At 44.5% G+C, this 22,135-nt stretch overlaps 1 protein-coding gene across 3 annotated transcripts in view; it reads right to left on the reverse strand.

Annotated features, from left to right (window-relative positions):
• The window catches only part of ENTPD3 (ectonucleoside triphosphate diphosphohydrolase 3), a 33,584-nt gene extending 12,509 nt beyond the window's left edge, over window positions 1–21,075 (reverse strand). The window contains exons 1-5 of one of the 3 annotated variants that reach the window (XM_032861126.1): window positions 20,648–21,075; window positions 20,135–20,186; window positions 17,486–17,613; window positions 10,425–10,542; window positions 2,032–2,182 (exon numbers count right to left, since the gene is read on the reverse strand). In XM_032861126.1, coding sequence (XP_032717017.1) covers window positions 2,032–2,182; window positions 10,425–10,542; window positions 17,486–17,613; window positions 20,135–20,186; window positions 20,648–20,686 — 488 coding nt within the window. In that variant the 5' untranslated portion in view covers window positions 20,687–21,075. Of the gene's footprint in view, window positions 1–2,031; window positions 2,183–10,424; window positions 10,543–17,485; window positions 17,614–20,134; window positions 20,187–20,384; window positions 20,531–20,637 lie in introns of those variants that run through there. The other 2 variants (XM_032861127.1, XM_032861128.1) reach the window with 2 other exon arrangements.
• Window positions 21,076–22,135: the final 1,060 nt, after the last annotated feature.

A 22,135-nucleotide genomic window follows, 5' to 3' on the forward strand; every position in this document is an offset into this window, starting at 1 on the left:
GATTTTCCAGATGTGTGCAAAAATGGCAACCCTTTTGCAAGCTGAAGGCTCCTAGGAAACCGTGAAGGCAGATACACTTGTTACCTGTCAAACTGCCAATCAGAAAAATAGCATCAAGTAAAAATACCCCTCGTCCTCTCCTCCCTCACCGGTGCCCATCCCATTCTCTAACGACCAGTTAACCAAAAGAGCCTTCTGCTTAACCACCATTGCTCTGTCTCAGATCAGCACAGGAAAGGGGACTGGTGAAGCCATAGGGGTGGCATAATAATCTCCTGGGGGCACCACATAAAGGAGCCCTCAGCAGTCCAGAAGGAAGGGGAATCTGAGGAGGAGGGGGGAAGGAAGAGCACTGAGTTTCCAGCAGTCCCTGCTTTGCTCCTGGGGAGGGCTTCATCATGATGGGTGTGATGGCCATCATGGCTGTCAGGATTGAAATCCATCAGTGTGCTAATCCACAGGAGAGTGGCAACACAGCATTCCTATGTCACCTAATGATATAACATTATAACATTCATTTGCTGCCATTTTACCTTATGGAAGAAGATTCACTTGGGAGATTATTTTCCCTTTCATCAGTGGGTTAAGAAAGTCAGGGATACCAGTTCGCTCTTGGCTCAAGAAGAAAGAACCACGTCACAACCAGAGGGTCATGCTAATTCCGGAGCAAATTATCACTACTCAGAAAATAATTCGAGAGTTTTCCTAGTTTTATCAGCTTCCATCCCAGAGGATTCTCGTTATTTCTTTTTCTATATTTGATTTTTCTAGCAATTAAAATGTCAGCCAGCTCCTTAGAAGGAATGGATCACCATCAGAAAGTTTTACAAGGAGATAATATTTAATTTATTAAAATGGGACGTTCACTGTGTTCCCAAGTGGTGCACTTCCTAGTCCATGGTTTTTGTCATGGGCTATAAATCACAAAGTCTTTTAATTATTCCTCACTGGGACGACTGAGAGAAAAAGCAATTAAGAAAAAGTTGGGTGGTTTGTCTGCATAAGAAAGAAAAGGCAGAAGGAAGGAATTTCTATATCATTTCTATTTCAGGTAAACACAATCATTTTGAAACACACTGCAGATTCCAAGAGGGAGCAAAGAAATCCAATGTTCTCCCACGTTTTGCTTGGTCAACCAGGACATCAGGAATAGAAACAAGGAGAGACAAACCACAAGGAAAAGGCCCAATCCAACTGAGGGTGCTCCCTGATTTCTTTTAATGATCATGTTGAAGTGGTTCTGTTTGTTTGTTCCTGTGTATCTTCCTCATGCCCACACATATAATTTTATGTTACTGGCACCGTAGACAAAGTGGCTTTGAGGCAGGAGGAGTGTCATCTTTGGGGGCTAAAGCCTTATTTTCAAAGTTTGGAGCGGACTCTACCCTCGGTAGATTTAAGTTTGATGTTTTAAAAACAGTTTTTCTTTTATTTCAAGGTCAAGGAAATATAAAAATGGAAGAAGGGAAAAAAAGAGAATGGGCTCTCAAAGACAGTGCAACTGGGCTGAAAGTTATCATTGCAAATTTAGAAGGATCTTCTTAGTTGAGTGAAATGAGCTCTTTGTTTCCTAATAGCGCCAAAGACTTTGACTGGGGTGAAGTACAGAAATTCCACTGTTTTCCAGCAGATTCCTGTGGCATTGTGTACATGGCTAGAAGCCACATAAATATGGGCTGCACTCAATGCAGCAGGTTGCACACAGGTATCAAAAGACCAGGCATGAAAAACAATTTTCACTTTTCTAAAGAATTAGAGGTACACCCCATGAGATTCCATATTACCTTCCTTTCTTCCAGAGTTATCAGGTAAATCACCAACGGGGAGGGAATCCATTTTAGAATGATTTCTTTCTGGGTATTAAAATAAAGCCTGAAAATTTCCCAGCTTTTGAAGCCTACATTTATGGCAGAATATGGGCTTCTTTCTTTCAGATTTGTTCCCAGAAATAGAGTTACATTCTTGGCAGGGTTCAACACATTCTTGGCTATTTTGATCAGATGGGCTCCTTGAGGCCATACCAGCCCTTACCTCAGCAAGCGCATCCCAGCCGTGGCCCCCAGGTAAATGCAGGTGGATCTATGGAGGTGGGCTGGAATCTGTCCCTTGACTTTTTGCATGCAATCCTCAAAGGCTTTGGGGACATCTTGGGGGTTTTTCCCATAGCTGGAGATCCCAGAGCCTGAAGAGCAAGCAGTCAGCACTTCTTAGCATTCGCAGGAACTAACAAGAGCTGTACAACTTCCGAATAGAAAACAAATCAGCTTTGGAAATTAATGGCTTTGAGTACGGGGGGTTGAAAACAGGTGGATATGTTAAGTCCCATGTGGTCACACTGATGACTCAACTCCCAAAATATGGAAGGGAGGAACTACAAAACTAAAGGTCTCATTATGAAAATTTCAAATATAAATAAAAGTCAGGAGAAGAGTATAAGGAACCCCACTGCACCCATCTCCCAGCTTCCACAAGGATCAACTCTTGTTTCATCTCTCTCTGCCCACAGAGCAAACTGCAGATACGGTATCCTTTCATTCTCTAAACACTTCCGTATGTTTCACTAACAGACAAAATTTCTTTTTGTTGCTGTTGTTCAGAAATAATCCATCTTATTGGCCTTTTGCTTCTCTAGTCTCCTTTCGCACTACTTGCCTTTGGCAAGCTCACTTGTTTTTTATTTTGTTTTGTTTATGAAAGATTTTGTTTTTAAGGAATCTCTACCAGCAATGTGGGGCCTGAACCCACAATCCTGAGATCAAGAGTCACACACTCCACCGACTGAGCCAGCCAGGAGCTCTGGGAAGTTCATTTCTTGACAGAACTTGCACCAAATAGGTTTAGAGACATAGTCAAGGTGGAATAGGAAAAAGGAAACAAAAATTCAAACCTATGTACCATGTGTTCAAACATAGAGGGAATAAAGGAATCTTGTCATGATTTGTCCTTAGGAAACATTTTTGTATACCTATATATAATTTAACGAGATGTCATCCTACCCCCAAAGAAGTAACATACCTAGAGAGACATATAACCCAGACAGACCCATGATGGAGTTCCTCAGTTAGGTCAGAAATCTCCATGAAGCTGAAATGAATGGTCGCAGAAAGAACTGAAAGTAGAGTTATGCAAGATTTCTTTTTTAAAGAATTATAACCACTGCACTATTATTATGCCTATAAAAATTAAAAAGAATCCTTTAACAGAACCAAATTCTAGTGAAGGTGCACATTTTCTCCATATTTTTCCTCCCCCCACCTTCCCCCTACCTCTCTCTTTCTGTCCCAACGAGTTTGTTTGAATTAGAGTCCAAATAAATTCCATCCATTGCAGTTGGCTGGTATGTTTCTTAAGTCTCTTTTATCCATGAGTTCCATCCTCCCTTTTTATTTTTCCCTTGAGATTAAAAAAAAATTTTCCTTGCAATTTAATTTGTCTTATGGAGTTTCCCACAGGCTAGAATTTGCTGACTGCATCCCAGTGGTTCATGTAACATGCTGTTGAGTTCCGGCTTTTCCTATAAATTGGTAATCAAATGCAGAGGCTCAATCAGATTCAGGTTTGGACTTTTCAGAAGCAGTAATTTATAGGGATTAGTGTGCACTTCCAGTCTGAGGCACGCACATCTGGCTACTTCTCTTTGTGCTGTGAGCAGGCTTCAGAGATCATTGCTTGGACTCGTTAGCCCAGTAGGGTTTTTGAAATGGTGATGTTTTACTTCCATCTTTCTTGCTTCACTTATTACCTCAATGCTTTCCTAAGAGGAAAACTTCTTTCTGGTCAACTATTTGGTAACCCTATGGTACAGTTTGTACAGGGAAGGCAGGATAAGTGCTTGAATCTTTCTCCTTCATCAGCTTAAGAAATAGGGATTGCATGTCCCTTATCCTCCTAATTTATCCAGTGAGGGATTTTATTTGTTTGTTGTATATCTTTAGGAACATACGAATTTGAAGATATATTTGATGTGTTTCAATTCATTGCTGTTATTCTTATTAATGGTCCCATTGTTGGCCAGTGGAGTTCTCTTCAACATGAGCCCTGAGTCCTTTAGATGTGGTCCCAGAAAACTTTGAGTCTTTGCTCTCTGATATTAGTTGTGTGATCTTATACACTTCTTGCCCCAGCTCCGGAATTAGCCATTTCTCCAAGGAGTCTTGGCTTCTTCTTTTTTGAGTATGGTATTTAGTGTCTGAAATTTGGAAGCCTTTGCAAGACTTTTCAGAGGACAGACTTAGGAAAGACTGTTTCAAGAGAAAATGCACCATGAATTCTTATTGGTACTTCTACTTTAAAACTACAGGTTTTTACTTAGGTTGATCTTGACCTTCTTTCTCCTATGCTCAAAATCCTGCTTCCCAGCAACTTCAACTAAATAGCTCACTTGCTTTCTTTCACAACCCACGCACAATGATTTTAGTATGAAAATACAGCACTACCACCAACTGTATGGTTATGGAAAACAGTTTAAGATTTTTTTTTTAAGTTCTTTTTGTCTTTAGGGTATATCCCATTAGGCATTATGGACCCTATGTGCAGCATCCATGAATAAAATTTTCTTGAAACACATATATGTACATGCTCATTTGTCTGCACATTGTCTGTGGCTGCTTTTGCGCTAATGTGACAGAGCTGAATGGTTACAACAGAGACCATATGGCCAACAGGTAACAAATACTTATCATCTAGATCTTCACAGAAAACGTTTGCTGTTCCTGGAGTTAGATGATTTATGGGCATCTCCAGCTTAATCTGTCCAAAACCAAATTATTTAATCCCTGCCAAGCCCCCAACTGACCCACCTCCAGTGTTTGCCTCTCAGGAAGTGGTACCATCATGCACGCAGTTGCTCAGATCAGAAATGGTGCTCAGGTGCTCACCAACTTAGACGTCTTACATTGAATCTTTCATAAAACCGTGTTGGCTCTATTTTCAAAACAGCTCTCAAATCTGAGCACTCAGTCTCTCCTTGCCCAGAACTGTTCTAGATCAGTTTCTCAATCTCAGTACCACTGACATTTGGGGCCGCATAATTCTTTTTTGTGGGGCCATCCTGTGCATCGCACAATGTTTAGCAGTGTCCTTGGTCTCTATCACTAGATGCCAGCAGTACCATCAACCCCAGTAGTGACAATCAAAAATGTCCCTAGACATTGTTAAATGTTCCCTGGGAAGCCAAGTTGCCCAACACTGACAAGCACAGTCTCAGTAAGACCACCATAATGCCATAAGTTTATGACATCATTATGTGCACTGTTCTAATAGCCCTGGTTTCCCTGCTTCTGATCACAGCTTCCGACTACATGTTCCACATCCAGAGTGCTCTGTTAAAAGTATAAGTCATATCCATGTTAGTTCCTTAACCAGAATCTCCTAATGACTTCCCAGGATACTCTGAAGAAAATGCATCTGAGTACAAGTCAAACCTTTCACTGCTCTCAAGGCCCTCTCTGAACTGGCCTTGACCATGGCTCTGGCCTCACCACTCACTTTTCCTCCTCATACTCATTCTGCTCCAGCCACACTGGTCCCTTTGGCTTTCCTAGAAAATGCTGAGCAGCTTCCTTCCCCAAGCTTTCTGTTCGCCAAGCCCCCTGCTCAGCACATTCTTCCCTCCAAAATGTGTATGACTCACACTCTCCTTTTACTTTTGCCTCTGCTTAACTATCCCCTCCAAACAGAGCATGATCATTCTCTGTCCACCTACCTCACCTGATTTCTCCTCACAGCACTTCTCCCTGACATGTTATATATGCTTTTATGATCTATCTCCTTGATTCGAATGTGAGTTCCACAATAGTAGTGACTTCATATATTTCAATTTAGAATCCCCAGTGTCAAGAACAGTTGCCAGCAAACAGTTAATACTCAATACATATTTATTAAATAAATGAATAAATGTATCAGTCAGTCAATGAGATTTTCAAACCAGCGTGCACGTCTATACTAAGGGGATCATGTAGTCCAATCTGATCCACCAGAGCAGTCTCTGGAAAGGGACTGGTTGGGGGCCTTGCTGGAATGTCAAAACTTGGGGTATCTGAGCATGTCACCCGAGACCTATTTGCATAAGGTCCTATAAGCTTCCTAAAGAAAAGACAAAATTGGGGTCATAGTCTCACAGGATCCTAGGATTTACAACCCCAAGAAGGGAGGGTTGAAATCACTCTTTCAATCTGGAGAAAGAAGGCTGACAGATGACTAAAACTTACTCGAGGTGGGACAGAAGCAGAAGATAGGTACCCAAGCAAAGGATGCTTTCAACACCATAGTGGTCTGGACCCCAGTACAACTCTTCAAGGTATTTCAATGGAGGAGATGGTTACACTTAAGCTCTAGTGGAGTTTAAAGATCTTTAACCACTGGTTTGAAGGGAACACATGAAAGTTTTGTGGGAGGAGGCAGCAGCAGCCATGAGCACCACACACCATAAAAGAGATGAGGGGTATGGAGAGGCCCAGTGCCCTCCAGGGAATGGCTTTACAACATGCAGCCAGAGCTTTGGACACCAGCCTGGGGACTGGCACCCAAGGCAGCGCTCAGCGAACTCAGGAAAACAGTATAACTGAGGACTGATGATACTCACCAAGGCCCCTCCACCCCCATCAATAAAGAAATTTCCAAGAGCCTGGGTATCTGGGAAACACTACTGGGCAAGCAAGCATTCATTACCCCCTCAGACTGGCCAAGGCAGGGGAGTCCTGGAAAATTTGCAACTGGGAAACCAGAAACCCAAATTATCCCTGGAGAAGCCACGTGTCTTCAAGGGGACAACACTTGCCAAACTTTAACTCTGTATTTTGAGCTTTAGTTTGTGGTCTTCTGGTCATCTGGAGTATATATATGGATCCCTGAGGCTACTGCAATCAAAGGGAAGACCCATTTCTGGATGTGGTGTGGGCTCCATGACCCTGCCCTCCCCTAAATCACATCCAGGGTGGCCGAGGGCCCCCTCCCCTGACAGACTGCCTGTGTCCTTCCATGAAGGTCACATCTCCCCCTAACCAGGACTGACTTGGCTGAATTGTTCTCTGGGTCTAAAGAAAGATCTGGGACAGAATAACTTCTTGGCAAGAATATCCACCAGGAGCTCTAAAGTATGCTGCCCCTTGAATAATAATAGCTAACACCTAATTGAGTGTTTACTGTATGCCACGCATTTGCCACCTGCTTTGTGTATATTATGTCACTGATTCTTCAAATGAATCCTATGGGATGGTGTTACTATTCATTATGCTTATTTTATAGATGAAGAGGTCAAGACACAGAGAGGTTAGAAACTTCCCCAGAGCTCACACAGGAGGGGTGATGTGAGGTATTAATTATTATCCTACACTATCCTCTTTTCTTGAAGTGGCTGGTTTCACCTTTCTAAATGAGTATCCTGCTGCCTTCTTTCATGCCTGAAGGTAAGGAAATGACTCAGAAGTTAGGACAACAGAGATGGAATCTCTGAGCTTTGAGCAAGACCTGTGTCTTGTGGATAACAATGCAAACAGTACTCAGAAGACATCTAAGTCCCCTGTGGTGTGGAGCCCGGAGAGATGCCAAGCAGATGCCCTTTCCAATAAAGACTTAGTGTCTCAGCTGTCATCTCCTGCGTGGTTTGCCTCAGCTGCAGAGAGCTGCCTTGTTCAATGTCTTACTCTTCCCAGAATGGTAATATCCAATAATTGATGGCAACAGGGGTATCACAGTCTAGCTAATTCAGGCCATGCAGGATAACTCTGATCAGCTGAAGCTTGGTCATGCCCCTGTGGCTGTATGAGATCTCTTTCTGACCAATCCTCCTTCTTCGTCCTTTCTTCCACAGGTGTGGATCTCTAATAACTATCTTGCGTCCTAAACTCTAGCTCAAAATCAGCTTCTTGACAACCTAACCTGGACACCTATGTACCAGGGTAGGTGAGCTCCTAGCTGCCCTCTAGGGAAGGGCAGATGATCAGAACTCACTCTATTATTCAAAGAAGTCTGTTAGTCTCCCTACAGGAAAGGCTAATTTTGCCCTCCAGCTTTTTCAATGCCACTTGGGCAGCTCATTGACATAAATGAAAGAAGCTGTTTGGGCCTGGGGAGACCAGTCCAGAGTCTCTAACCTCTTGTCCTATGCACCAAAGGTATGCCTGTTAACAGATTCAGGATGCACTAGTCAGGAAGCTCTACACCAAGTTAGAGATCATGATGCTCTAAAGAGGGTGGCTTTTTTTTTTTTTTTTCATAAACCTATAATGTATTATTAGCCCCAAGGGTACAGGTCTGTGAATTGCCAGGTTTACACACTTCACAGCACTCACCATAGCACATACCCTCCCCAATGTCCATAACCCCACCACCCTCTCCCTACCCCCCTACCCCCGGCCACCCTCAGTTTATTTTGTGAGATTAAGAGTCACTTATGGTTTGTCTCCCTCCCGATCCCATCTTGTTTCATTTATTCTTTTCTTACCCCCCAAACCCCCACGTTGCATCTCCACTTCCTCATATCAGGGAGATCTTTTGATAGTTGTCTTTCTCCAATTGACTTATTTCACTAAGCATGATATAAGAGGGTGGCTTTTAAAAAAAAAAAGTACACACATACACACAATCACTAACTGGGGTTTGTTATAAGTACTAAAGATTTAATTATAAAAGGCAAAATTATAAAACTTTGATTGAAGAATATCTTTATGACCTCAGGCTAAGAAAGATACCTTGAATACAAAAGAGCAAATCATAAAGAAGACTGATAACTATTCCTACATAAAAAGTAAGAACTGTTCATCAAAAGACGCAATGAAGAGACTTAGAAAGATGAATCATGAGCTGTAAGGGGATAGGAGGACAACATAATAATACCAACAAAGTACTCAGATTTACTATATTTATAAACAACTCCAATGAATCAATGAGAAAAAAAAAATCAAGCATTCAGAAGAAAAGCGAGCAAAAGACATGAACGGGCACTTCACAAAAATAGAAACGGCCATAAGTATACGAAAAATAAATATAAAATATGTAAATATATTTATAATTTGTAATTTTATAAGTAAGTAAAATATAAATATACTCAACTTTATTTATAACCATCCTTTCCATAACCATGGATATACAAATGTCCCACAGGGAAAAATGAATGAGTTTCAGCTACTCCTGTCAATGTAGATGAATCTTAAACACCCAATGTTAGTGAACAAAGCAAATAACAGAAGAATAAATGTTTGATTCCATTTATATAAATACATGTTTGATTCCATTTTCAAGAACAGGAAAAACTAGGGAGAGACTGGTTGGGTTATGGACATTGGGGAGGGTATGTGCTATGGTGAGTGCTGTGAATTGTGTAAGACAGATGATTCACAGACCTGTACCCCTGGGGCAAACAATACATTATATGTTAATAAAAATGATTTTTAAAAAAAGAACAAGAAAAACTAAATGCGTAAGGACAAAACTAGAAAGAAAAACAAGAGAGCAGTGAATACAAAATTCAGGCTATGTTGTGGAGATACCGAGAATGTTGTTTCAGGGATTGGCATCTCACAGGCCAAATCTGGTTCATCATCTTTTTTTTTTTTTTTTTTTTTTTAATACAGCCTGTGAGCTAAGATAGTTTTTACATTTTTAAATAACAAGGAAAAATTAAAACAATACTTTGTGGCATTTGAGAACCATATGAACTTCAAAATTTCAGGGTCCATAAATCAAGCTGTACTGGAATAGAACCATACCCAACTGTTAATGTATTGTCCATCCTTGTCCATCTCTTTCCACCACACCACTCCCAACATACACAGCCAATTAGAATACAATTCCCCTACTGGAATATAATGTTCCACGACTTGCTCATCTTTCTGCTTATCTTATGAGCAGAGACCTTGACTGCCTTTGTTCTGGATTATATTCTTAAGGATGTTTGCATAATAAGCAGACTCAGAAGATAGAGACAGTGTTCTTCCCCAGACTAAAAGGCAGGTATTATAAATGTTTCAGATTCCCTAATCTCAGGGTTTGTCTTCTGTAATACGACTCACTGTGTGAGCAAATACTGTCTGGCCCTCTTTACATCATCTTGTGCAAAGTGAGGTTTAGAGAACCAGCTCAAGAAAATGCTATTACTGTGAGCAATAAGCCGTCCTTGGTTCTGACCCTGGAGACATGTGTCTTCCACCAGCCTTCATTCTTGCGAGTGTGGCAGGGTAAAATCTCACACCATGCACTGCCATGTTTCAGACGTGAGAAAACTGAAGCCCAGGGAAGGGAAGTGAGTGGCCTGAGGTCACTGAATGGATGACGCACTAGTGCAGGATTGTTTATGTTCCTGATGCCCAGTCCCGGGCTCATTCTCTGCCTCCAGGCAGCTTCTTGGGATCCCTCCAGGCTTCCGAAGGCCCTTGGGACTCTCCCTTGCTTCTTTATGGGCCTCCTGCACACACTCTGGGCCTTACCTTTGACACTACACTTGAAGGTTTGACTGACCACTCCAGTATTATTCTCCTTCTCCGCTGGCCACTGATATACGTAGATGGTGGTTCGGGAGGACCCGGCATCGAGCACGACTCCATACTGAACAAAAGGGGAAAGGGAGAGTCAGAAATGGGCTGGGCTTCTCTGAGGACTCCTTTCCAATGGGTCACTGAGAACCCCAAAGTCTCTCATGAGCTTAATCCACACCACATCATTTAAGTAGGGGCTGACCAAGGGGAAAAATGATTTGCTCCAAACCAACTTTGTCTCCTTGGACTGTGGGGGAAAGGGATGGGATGAGGTGGGTCAGGTGTTCTGGGGCTGTTCTCAGGTGTTCTCAGCTTTGGCCACACCTTAGAATCACTTGGGAAGTTTCTGAAGCCCCCAGTTCCAAGATCTATCCCAGACCCATTAAATCAGACTCTTGGAGTGGACAAAGGCATTGGCACTTTCTAAAGGTCTCCTGGTGACCCAGTATGAAGCCAAGGTTGAAAATCAGTACTCCGAGGATCCTGCCCATCCCCAGTTTCTTCCTCACCCAGACCTCTGAGGTGGAGAACAGAAGCCACCTGGGTCTCAGGAGGGAAATGAATAGTCAGTCACCTGCTGCCCAAATAAACACAGGAAGTTCTCACAAGGGAGAGACACATCAATACCTGTATTAACCTTCAGAAGGAAAGTGTTCGTAATTAAGGAGAAAAACCACACAATACAAACTGATGTTGACATACTGTCCCACTTTGGTAACATGGTACATGAACAGACAGGAGGGTGTCGCCAGGGCTAGCTGTGCTGGGGATTGCTGGCTAGGAGCCCTGGACCACCTCTCCAGCTAGAGGGAAGCACCAGGGAGTGTCCCCTGAGGGTCTTTTCAGACCAGGCCTTGGACCAAGCCTGAGCAGGAAAGAGCATGCGTTAGCAGCCTATGGGGACTAGAATGAGTAATGCTGACTGAGGTCTGTGAGTGCTTGGACCTGGAGTCAGCCCAGGGCAGCAGAGGCTTCTGGGTCACAGCAATTCCCCAATTCTACCACTGTTGGGTTAGGCTGCTCCTTTCAGTGAGGAAGATGAATTTGGTTTCTGGAGGCAGGGTGACTCAGGGGGATGCTTGCTTTACGACCCTGGGTAGGAGGCCAAAGCTCTGTGGGTTTCGTTATCTTCAGACAACTCAACCTTGAGAAGTCCATAGGAGACCAAACATCTGATAACTTAATGTTTGCTCAATAAATACAGGCTATATAGAAAGATCAATAAAGCAAAATAAATAAAATTACAAAGCAAGGAAAAGAGGAAAGAAAAGAAAATACCCCTCAAATTCAAATCCCACCATTGTTTTAACATCTTACTATGTGTCTTTTCTACTGGTCTTCTGTGTCTATAGCTACACATGTGAATATGTGGCTAGACATATGTTTTCAATTCGATACAGGATTACACTGTACATAGTCTTTTCCAATGCTCTTTTCTTACTCAATAAGCATATCATGCACATCTCTCCCTGCCAGTAAAAATACTGATATCATCATTTTCACCAATTCCCTGATTCTAGACATCTGGGAGGGTTCCAACTTCCCACTATTAACAAGCGCTTGTTTCGTCTGAAATGGGACCAAATAAAAACATGTTGCTCCAGCTCCTCAATCACAGCTTCCCCATTATATCGACACGGAACATCCTGTGTCCATTGGTATTTGAACTTGGACAGCCTCTTAATCTCAGCTTTCAATCTGATGAACGCTGACAGGGATCTTGACACAATACCCCCTGCAAACAAGGGAGGCATTGTTCACAGCCTACTCTGGGCAGAGACTCACCAAGGAGATTAGCGCACAGGTGGAGCCGAAGGAAACCAGGCACTCAAGAGATCTGCCTCCCTACCAGTCCACTTTCTCCCCTCCCACCTGCTGCTGACCCCTCAGCACCCCTCCCCTGACCCCTCCACGCCTGGTGCTGACTAGAGGAGGAAGTACACACAGGAGAGCAACCACTCCACAGGTTCCCCACCCTTCCCATATCTTCTGGAACCAAACACTTAACAAACTGTGTGTTTTCCCTGTGAAGGGAACTTGGGGCTGCTGGGCCAAGATCAGAAAGGAGGAAGAAGGGCCATTCTCATTCTCATCCTCATTCCAGCTGGGATCCAGTTTTTATCATGGTGGGAGCAGCCAGAGACATTTCACAATGAGCCTGGAGAAATGGCTGCCCCTTGGGCACCTGCCAGTGTGCTGACAGCCCTGAGCCCAGCACTACTTCTGAGTAGCCACATCATCCCCTGACATTTTCAAAAATGGGAAAATTGGTTTTAGCCAGTTTTCAGAGCACATTTGTCTAGATCAGTGACACTCAGTGTGGTTCAGTGGAGGGCATGAGGTGGGGACTGATTTTTATTCAGTTCAGCTAGATGGAAAGCAATAAGTTACCCTCTGTCCAATGCAGCGTCAGGAAAAAAATATGGCTAGAATGTGGAACTGAAGACATACTCAGTGGGTTAACCAGAAGGAGACAGCCTTCCATATGAACTGCGCGATCCAAAACTTAAGGACCATGTGAGCTTCTAACAAAACAAAAGCAAGGATCATAAGATCAGCTTTCTTAGATTTACTACCATCACCACCAACATCATCATCATCATCATCACTATTAGCATAATAATAGGAATAGTAGTAATAAACAGTTGCTGAGTACTTATAATACGTCAGGCACTGCACAAAGTGCTTTAGTGTTGCATTCAGAAGGCAGGTGTTGTCATCATTCCCACCTGACAGATGGGGAAACAGGCTCACAGAGGTAAATAATTGCCCACAGTCCCAAGCCCGAATCTAACTGAACATCAGTCCTGTTCACAGAGCCGCCATGCTTTCACTGAGTTCCAAGGAAACCAGGTCTACCAGGGTTGACTGTTTCATAATAAGGTGTGCATTCGCGGATCTTTTGTTCAGACATAAAGTCCCTCAAAAGCAAACTCATAGTTGAGTAGTGTGCAGATCTGGCTGGAGAGGAGGTGGACCAAGGTGATGAAGGAGTTGCATCTTTCTGGAGAGGAGGAAACCAATTACCTAACTCTCACTCTCCAAGGGGTAAACCAGGGAGGGCCGCAAGTCACCAGAGCTCCAGGCTGATGACTGAGAAACAGTAAGGGTTAGAAGGGAATGGTTTTAGCAAGCTTGGTCCTGTGGCTGTGCTTTGGAGAGTAACGGCCAAGCATGGGACAGTGACCCAACATGGGGATCTAATGTGACATGAGAGGGACTATGTAGGCCCCTCTTCAATAATGATGTCATGGGGCTGTAAGGGGCAATGGCAATGGGATACCAATCATATTGGACTGGGAAGCCGTAGGGCTTCTAGACAGTTGCGGTTGGGGTTTGGGAGGACAAGGTCTCAAAAGGACGATACTAGACTTAATGTTAATAAAGCAAGTGGGGGCCTGAGTGAAAAAGAAAAGTGATGCCATCATGTTTATTCTTTAGGCTGGTAGGGCAGGTCAGACCAGTAACAATGAAAATGGAACTGGGGACACTTCGATCCTTGACTAAGTTTTAATAGTTCTGCTGTTCAACTCAAATAAACCAAGGTTAGGTAGGCCAAGGTTGGATTTAAGAGACAATTATCATGATTAGGGTCTTAAGGAGCAGTCTAGGGCCCCTCAGATAGGCCATTGTGGAGCTGTCCCCTCATAACCAGCTGTCAGAGGCACACCAAGGCAAAACAAACTTCAAGGTATGGAAACATAAACAGAACAGTTTAAAAGCCCTTGTATTCACTCCCACAACTGCCTTTCCCACCCTTAGCACACACTGCAAAACAAAACAAAACAAAACAAAAAAAAAGAGGCTTGTCCTCACTCTGAAAAGAGCTACATGTGGAATGTTCTTTCAAGTGGCCATTCCGCTCTTGGTTCCACTGGCTCAGAACATCTGTCTTTTCTCACATTTAATCCACCCAATTAAGCACAATGGGTCTTCTGAGCCAGTATTCCAATGCTCTACAACTTCCTGTCTCCTACAACTGTGCCAGGACCTGGCGGCAGGATTTGAGAAGATCAAAAATACCCTCTTTGAACTGTGTGCTAATGGGTGAGGGCGTGTCCTCTGATCCTTCTAAACCCTTGCTTAAGGCCAACATTCTCTGCTCTCTTCTGTTTCTTGGGCACCACGTCTGCTATTTCCAGTCCATTTAACTATAAGAAGCTGTCTGCCCTTTCTGTTCCTTTATTTTCTCATGTGCAAAATGAGGATAAAAATAATCATATCTGTGTGGAATAGTCACTGAGGGTTCCCTGACCACATCCCTCAGGCCTTAGCACGGTGATGCCCAGCCATGCACTTTCCACATGCCTAACGGCTTTCTCCGGGGACCTGAGCCCACCTGAGCATACAACGTGCCAGAAACATTAAGGAGTGAATGTCTTCCAGGGCGCAGCCGCTCAACCAATGACTAGCAGAAGTTAGTGTGTAGGTATGTCCTCGAGTGGGATACCTGTGAGGCAGTGGTTCTAGATGCCATTTGGTAGAGGACAACCCTGCGATGGATTCTGTACTGGCTCCCAGAGATCCTCTGCAGAACTGAGCCCTTGCTGCCTGCAGTGGTAACCTACTGGGTGGCAGACCCTCCACCAGCTGCCTTCCCACCCCCTACCTATGCTTCCTAGGGTCATTCCCAGATGGCCTACTTTTACTCACATCTTTGACCAGGGGAACCCACCTGACCCAGGAGCATGAAACATGTGAGTTCTCCTCCTTCAGCTGTAGCCTCCTTACTGCGCCGGGGTCTACTTCTCTCTACTCAGTTTGCTTTCCTAGTGTTCTGTCAATTCCTCCATGTCCCTCCAGTATGAACAGAAGAGTTACCTCTTTCTTCTCGGAACAAGTGGAAGCCAGCAGCTGGCAACTGCTTAACTACCCCATCCCTAACTTTTGTAGGGAAAATTTTATAAATGCAGACTTTTACTCTCCCTCCCAACTTCCACCTGTCCTCATCCCTGGGCTCCGGGGATTGGGCTCCAGATCCACAGAATAAAGAGCCTCATGCACCTACACATTGTCTATAGAAGGTGTGACAGCTCAGACTCCACATCTCTGCTCTGTCTACACTCGCTGCAAAGAGCTGCTCTTTTGCAACCCCTCAGACCACTGGTGAGGACAGTCCTCTGGAGGAGGCCCACAAAGACCCTGGCTTCTGGAGTCCCAGGCACAACAGGTTGTTCTAGAAGGGGAAGCATGGCTCTGGGTGGGCACATTCCCTTGTGCTCTGGAGAGAGATAACCCTAAAATACAACTAGAGCTGGTTCTTCTGAAATATGGGGTGTCAGAGTGATTCCTGGGGTCTAAGAGGGCTATTTAGCTTGCCCCCACGTGGAGGATACCTCCATCCCTCAGTTCAGCAAAACTTCTGCATCTGCACCCATCCTCCCCACCTTCCCACCTGTGCAAAAGAGGACAAGTACTCCTGTCAGAGGTAGTACCTTCTCCTGGGTCCCCCATTCTGAACTTAGGATCAGGGAGAAGAGGGAGGTAAGTGAAGATAAAGAAGGCTTTGGGAACAGGAAGACAAGTTTTCATTTCTGGTCTGCCATCCACTGGTCAAACCTATGATTTCTCATTTGCAAGATAGTGGTGACAATGCTTGCTTTGTCTCCCTGCTATAGCTACCACAAGAGTTACATGAGATAATTCAGGGAAAAGTGTTCCCTAAACTGAACTGCAATTTACAAAGTATAATGAGATGGTGTTACTTCCAGTTGCAATCCTGATTTTCTATAGTTAATACAAGAAGTCAGTGCCTGGAGCTTGGGACAATGGCTTCTCTAGGCCTTGGCTAATGTCTTTGGACAACCAGATAATTTGTTTTTCCTCATCACTGGGAAGTTGTATAAAGTTTCTTTTTCTTTTTCTTTTTTCTTTGTGTTATTCATGGGGAGGGTGTTGAGATTCTTAAATAAAATGTCCTATAAAAGAGCCAAATGCCATTATCTATGGGAGATTTTACTTTAATCTGAAGAGCAGTCTCAGAATGGTAGGTCAAACTTGCCCACAAAGCTGAGGCAATACTCATTTCCTTTTTATCTTTAAAAACTTTAAAAAACTTCTATTTCAAACATAGCCTTTGAACAGTCACTAAGAGCAGGAAGATGTAGAAAGTACTTATGAGGTCAAGGGCAAAGGATAAATGAGATTCAAATAAGAGTTGAATTCCTTGGATTCTATGACCCTCTAGCTAAGAAGGGTTTTTACATTTTTAAAGAATCATAAGAAGACCAAAAGAAGAAGAAGATGAAGAAGAAGAAGAAGAAATGTGATTGAGACTATAAATGACCTTCAAATCCTAAAATATGTACTTTTTAGCTCTTTACAGAAAGTGTGCCAAACTCTACCGAAAGGATTCTCTTTCATTTGACAAGTCCCTCATGGGATCACCTCCCCTCACCCTAACAGCCTAGGCTGGGGTGACACACATGTTTTTCAGACCGTCAGACATCATCTGAAAGGCCATGTGGGGACTGACTTATCAAGGGCTAAGAGTAGCCTCTGAAACTGAGCACAAGATTCTCAGTAATTTTTCGAGGGGAAGAATTAGAGGGATCATGGGACACTTCTAGACTCAAGAGAGGTAGCACAAATACAGCTCAAGGAGACCTTTTCAAGTCTTTGATGTTTTGCTTATAAGGTTAGGCCAGAAGAGGAGCCTGGGTCTCCTGCTTTCCACTTATGATCAGGGTTGTGCGTTCTTGGAGCAATGCACAAGTTGGTAGATCTTTGGAAGCCATCTGCAATTCTTGGCTATAAAATCTAGCTTTGGTTCCATAGTCAGGAGTCAAAGCAAGTCCACATAGTTCTCAGAGAAGTTGTCACCCTTAACATTTTCTAGTGTCAAACATCACAAAACCAGCATGCTCCTCCCTTAGGTCTTACACCAAAGACCCTTGGGTTCTCCCTTGGGTCTTCCCCCATGGCAGTTGGAGAAAGGGTTTTCTTCTAACTCATGACTTTAGAATAATTGATGTCATATCCCATCCCTTCAGTGGCAATCCCTTCACACTTACCTTCAGTCCTGGAAGGAGGACCTCTTTGTGGTGAAACTGGATGACTGTGATGGCCACAAGCACCACAACACTCAAAAGCAAGACCACCAAGGCAATGATGGCTGGGGTTCGGGAGAGAGCCTTGAAGCCTAAAATGGGAAGACCCAGAAGACACATGAGGGGTAAGTAGGAATGAGGCATCAGCTTTCTTTGCAGAATCCATAGATTGGGTGCATAACTGTGTGCATACGTCACTTCCTGTGGCTTTAGTGAGACCTACACTTTTAAGGTGGAACAGGGATTGGGTTCCAATAACCATTCACCTTTCCTCCAAAAGAGTAGACTAAGACATCATTTACAGAGAGGGTGTGCATAGTTTAGTTTCCTAGGATCTCCCCAGATGTGTTAAGCATACTACTAGTTGTCCCTGAGATGATTTACAATAATATTTATTCTAATGTAGACTTAAAAAACATGGGTTTTCTATTAAGCAGATGATAAAATATTTCATTTAAAAATAATATTGGGGGGCACCTGGGTGGCTCAGTGGGTTAAGCCTCTGCCTTCGGCTCAGGTCATGATCTCAGGGTTCTGGGATCGAGCTCTGCATCGGGCTCTCTGCTCAGCAGGGAGCCTGCTTCCTCCTCTCTCTCTGCCTGCCTCTCTACCTACCTGTGATCTCTATCTGTCAAATAAATAAATTAAAAAAAAATATCGGGGTGCCTGGGTGGCTCAGTCAGTTAAGCAGCTGCCTTTGGCTCAGGTCATGATCCCAGAATCCTGGGATTGAGTCCCACATCAGGCTCCCTGCTCAGTGGGGAGCCTGCTTCTTCTTTTCCCTCTGCCTGCTGCTCTGCTTACTTGTGCTCTCTCTCTCTGTTAAATAAATAATCTTTATTAAAAAAATATATCAGGTAAAATAAATTATTGCTTTACTTCAGATATAACCAATGATTATAAAGTTCAGTACACAGTGACATACCGTCTTGCAAATAGTATAACACATATGAATTTCTAAAATATTTCGTTTCCCAGAAAGAAGTCAACCTCAGTCATTTTTCCTATGTCTACAGTGAAGCCATAGGGTCTCACCTACATCTTCAAAGAACAGCTAGACCCTAAGCCATGTGTTCAAAGGGGTCATATCATCTCTGGCATTTGTCTTTTAATTGTAACATGTAAACTGTACCCATTTAAAAGCAAAATAATAATAATAATAAAGCCTATGAATAATCTTCAACTAAATACAAAGCCTCTGAAGAAAGATAATTATATCCGTATTATGTAAGGTATACAATTACTATAATGGACTATGGACTAATGGACTATGTCTATGTATTTAAGTTAAAGTTAAACTTAACTAGATGATTTTGAACAGATATTTACTTGGGTCTTAACAAAACAGTGTGGGCTAATGGAAATTTTATAAATAAAGTAGCAAATACATTTTTCAGAAAAAGAAACAAAATATTGTTCTATACTAAAATGACTTCATTCATGTGAAGTTCTAAAACAGGCAGGTGACAGAAATCAGAACAGTGACTACCCTGGGTGTTGGTTGGGGACAGGGACTCACTGAGAAGGAATACAGGGGCACTTTCTGGAGGCACAGAAATGCTCTATATCTTCCTAGAATTATGGGATATATGGGTGTGTGCATTTGTCAAAATTCATCAAACCTTTCAAAGTCCTTTAAGGAAAACCTGAAAATCCAAGTAAACTAGCTCCTTAGGTACAATTTCCTTTTACAAAAAAAGATTTGTCTAAGTTGCCCCTACCGCCCTAAAATTATATCCTTTTAGAAGACAAGAATGCCCAGTTTGGGGGCATGACTAAAGACCATCTGTCCAGGAGCAGGAGGGGGTGTGATATGTAAGCAGTCTGCTGAGCACAGTTGTGTGTTTGGTCTCCCCAGTCCTCTGTGTTTCAGCACTTTTCAGGTAAATAGCTATGATTACCTTCAGCAAACCCTGGCCCCAGCAGAAAAGCCTATTGCAAAGCCAAACGGACTAGAGCAGGTCTCATTCGTTTAGCAAATGCAGCCCAGAGCTGTGCTGTCATTAGGAGTGAACAAACACTGTAATTACAAGGTGTCTACATGAGAGTAGAGAGGCCAGATCCTTCTGGGCTTCCACATGAGTGACTGTAGAACGTGCTCCAGAGGCAGGCAGGTAGGGCAAGCTTGGCAGTATGTGTGTGTGCATGTGTGTGAGAATTCTGCACATGTGCCTCCAGCAGCAAGGATAGGACGCTGACCTGGGGTGGGGGTGCAGAGTGCGGAACCTGTAGACACTGTGCCAGCAACAACACTGGGATGGAAGAAGAGGACAGATCTAAGGACTTTACAATTCATTACAAAAGCAACAATATTCTCAAGCAAACCCCACATGCAGCTTGGTAAGGGAAACCACAAACAGCCAAATTAATGGATTATGCAAACCGGAAAAACCATTTAAGCGAAACATGCATGTTAGTCCTTGTTTTGCGTAGCTTTGATCAAAAGCATTACTTCTACCTGAGGCATGCTGGTGGTGAAAGCTCAGTAAGTGACTGAGTCTCAAACCACAGACGTTAAACTCAATGGTAGGGGCCACGCATGAAGAACTGTGGGCTGAAGCCTGGGCTGTGACTTGAGAATACCACATCTGCTGCCTGCTTGGAGATACTAACCTGCTTGCTCACAGGGTTGGCGGGTCAGCACAGTGAACATCTTTCCTCCCGACTGTAGGCAAGAGAACACAGAATGACGGTGTGGCCCTGACTTCAGTTCCGGAAACCAGCAGTGTTAAGCCCAGTTTGGGGGCACTACTAAAAAAACATCAGTCCAGGGAGGAAGGGGAGCGATACATAGCAGTCTCCTGACCACAGCCACGTGGCTGCCTCCTGGTCCTCAGTTTTCAGGTAAAAAGCCAATGACTACCTTAAGCAAACTCTTGTCCCAGCCAGAAAACCTGTCACGAAGCAAAACCTGCTTTCAAACCCACTTCACTTCTTCCAAATCAAAACCTCTTGGGGGACAGAGAAACGGAGCCCTTTGGATATAAACCCAAAGCTGGGCTTAAATTTTAGTGTCACCTCCCCAGATTTAACGAGAAGAAGAACAGGTTTGCTGAAATTTTAAATAGAAAATTTTCCAAAAAGTAAGTCAATCATTTCTTGCAGATTTTTTCCACCTGTACACACCGACTGGGGCAGAAGGAATCTTCCACCTATTAGCAACATTCACAGGACTGAGGCAGGGCTTTTCTTCAAATCGCAGAAGCAAGGGAGATTTTTGTGGGTGTTGGGCACCCGCGAGCCCAGAGTCGGCCCTGAAAGACCTAGGAGGGATATTTTTAGCTGCTGGTAGGAAACAATTGCAAAGGGATGTCGGGCCCCCGGGATCCAGCGCCCCAGGATCTGGGAGGCCCCGCTCTGGAACTGTGTCTCCACACAGCCAGTATAGCTAAGCGCCAGCCCATCTCCTGAGTCGCAGATGCGTTCGGTGGGGACGCGCCCACCTCTCCGGGCTTGGCAGGGACCACCTCCCTGCCTCCCAGGATTGGGGCGCGCACCCTTCGGTCCCTCCCTCCAGTCTTCTCTGAAATCCGATCTCGTTTCCTTCCTTCCCAGCTCCCAGCCCCACGAAGCTTTCCGCTCCTTCCTCAGCGGCTCGGGCGCGGGGTCCCCGGTGCTCACCTGTGCGCAGACGGTCGGTGGAGGGCGAGCCGCGCTGCCGCAGTGGCAGCCCGCGGCCAGCGCTCCCGAGGCTCTGCGGAGGCAGGGGAGGCAGGGCGGCCCCGGGGCGGGGCGGGGGCGGAGCGGTCGGGCCGGGGACCGCCCCCTCGGCCGGGTCAAGGCCCAGCACCTTTCCTTCATTTTCCCCCTTCCGGTCCTCTTCACCCCCATGCCGCCCGGCCATACCTGGGGAAGGCCGGGAGGGTGTCCACTGCATGACTCCATGAAACATCGATGTCAAGATCAAGGACCCTTTGATCTCTCTTTTGGTTTCCTCCATCCTCACCCCAAGACTACTTGGGGCAGGGGATAGGGCAGAGTGTAGGAACCCGGCACTGCTTGAATGTGCACAGGTGGGCCCTGTGCTCCATCTTTCTGTGGAGTGGAGGCTGGTAACCACCTGTAATGTTGGGCGTGAGGCTAGCAGGCACACTGGTCCCTGAATCACCTGGGCCAGGAGAGCAAAGTAATACAGAGACGTTCCCTGTCATGTATTTCAGACTGACTGCCTTGGCCATGCCCAGGGATCTGCTCACTGTTTACTCAGCAATGCCCTCCCCCAACCCCATTTTATATGGGTATCATTATGCTAAGTTTCAAGACAAGCTAATCCTGGAAGAGGACAAAAATGCAGCGACTCAAATGCCCCAGGGGTCTTGTTTTTAATGCATCAGCAGGCCCTTTGGGACTCTTGGAATGATCCACCAAGAGGCCTAAGTAGAGTTCTGTTGGACGACCCCTTCCTCATGGGTGGTCCTGAATAGCTGGAAGGAAGAGCTAAGGTCTGGGCTATGTCCTGGGTCTGCCTGTTCCCCTGGAGACCTAGACGCTGTATGCCACTAATTTCCTGTCCTATGCAGATGGGACCGAATCCACTGACAGTTGGGGGGCGGTGGTCTTCAGAGAAGAATGCCCCTGATTGGAGACCTCTGAGCCCAGAGACAAAGGCTCCAA

This window comes from Lontra canadensis, unplaced genomic scaffold (genome assembly GCF_010015895.1).
Source record: "Lontra canadensis isolate GAN:19392208 unplaced genomic scaffold, GSC_riverotter_1.0 scaffold20, whole genome shotgun sequence".
In the NCBI taxonomy this organism is placed as follows: Eukaryota; Metazoa; Chordata; class Mammalia; order Carnivora; family Mustelidae; genus Lontra; species Lontra canadensis.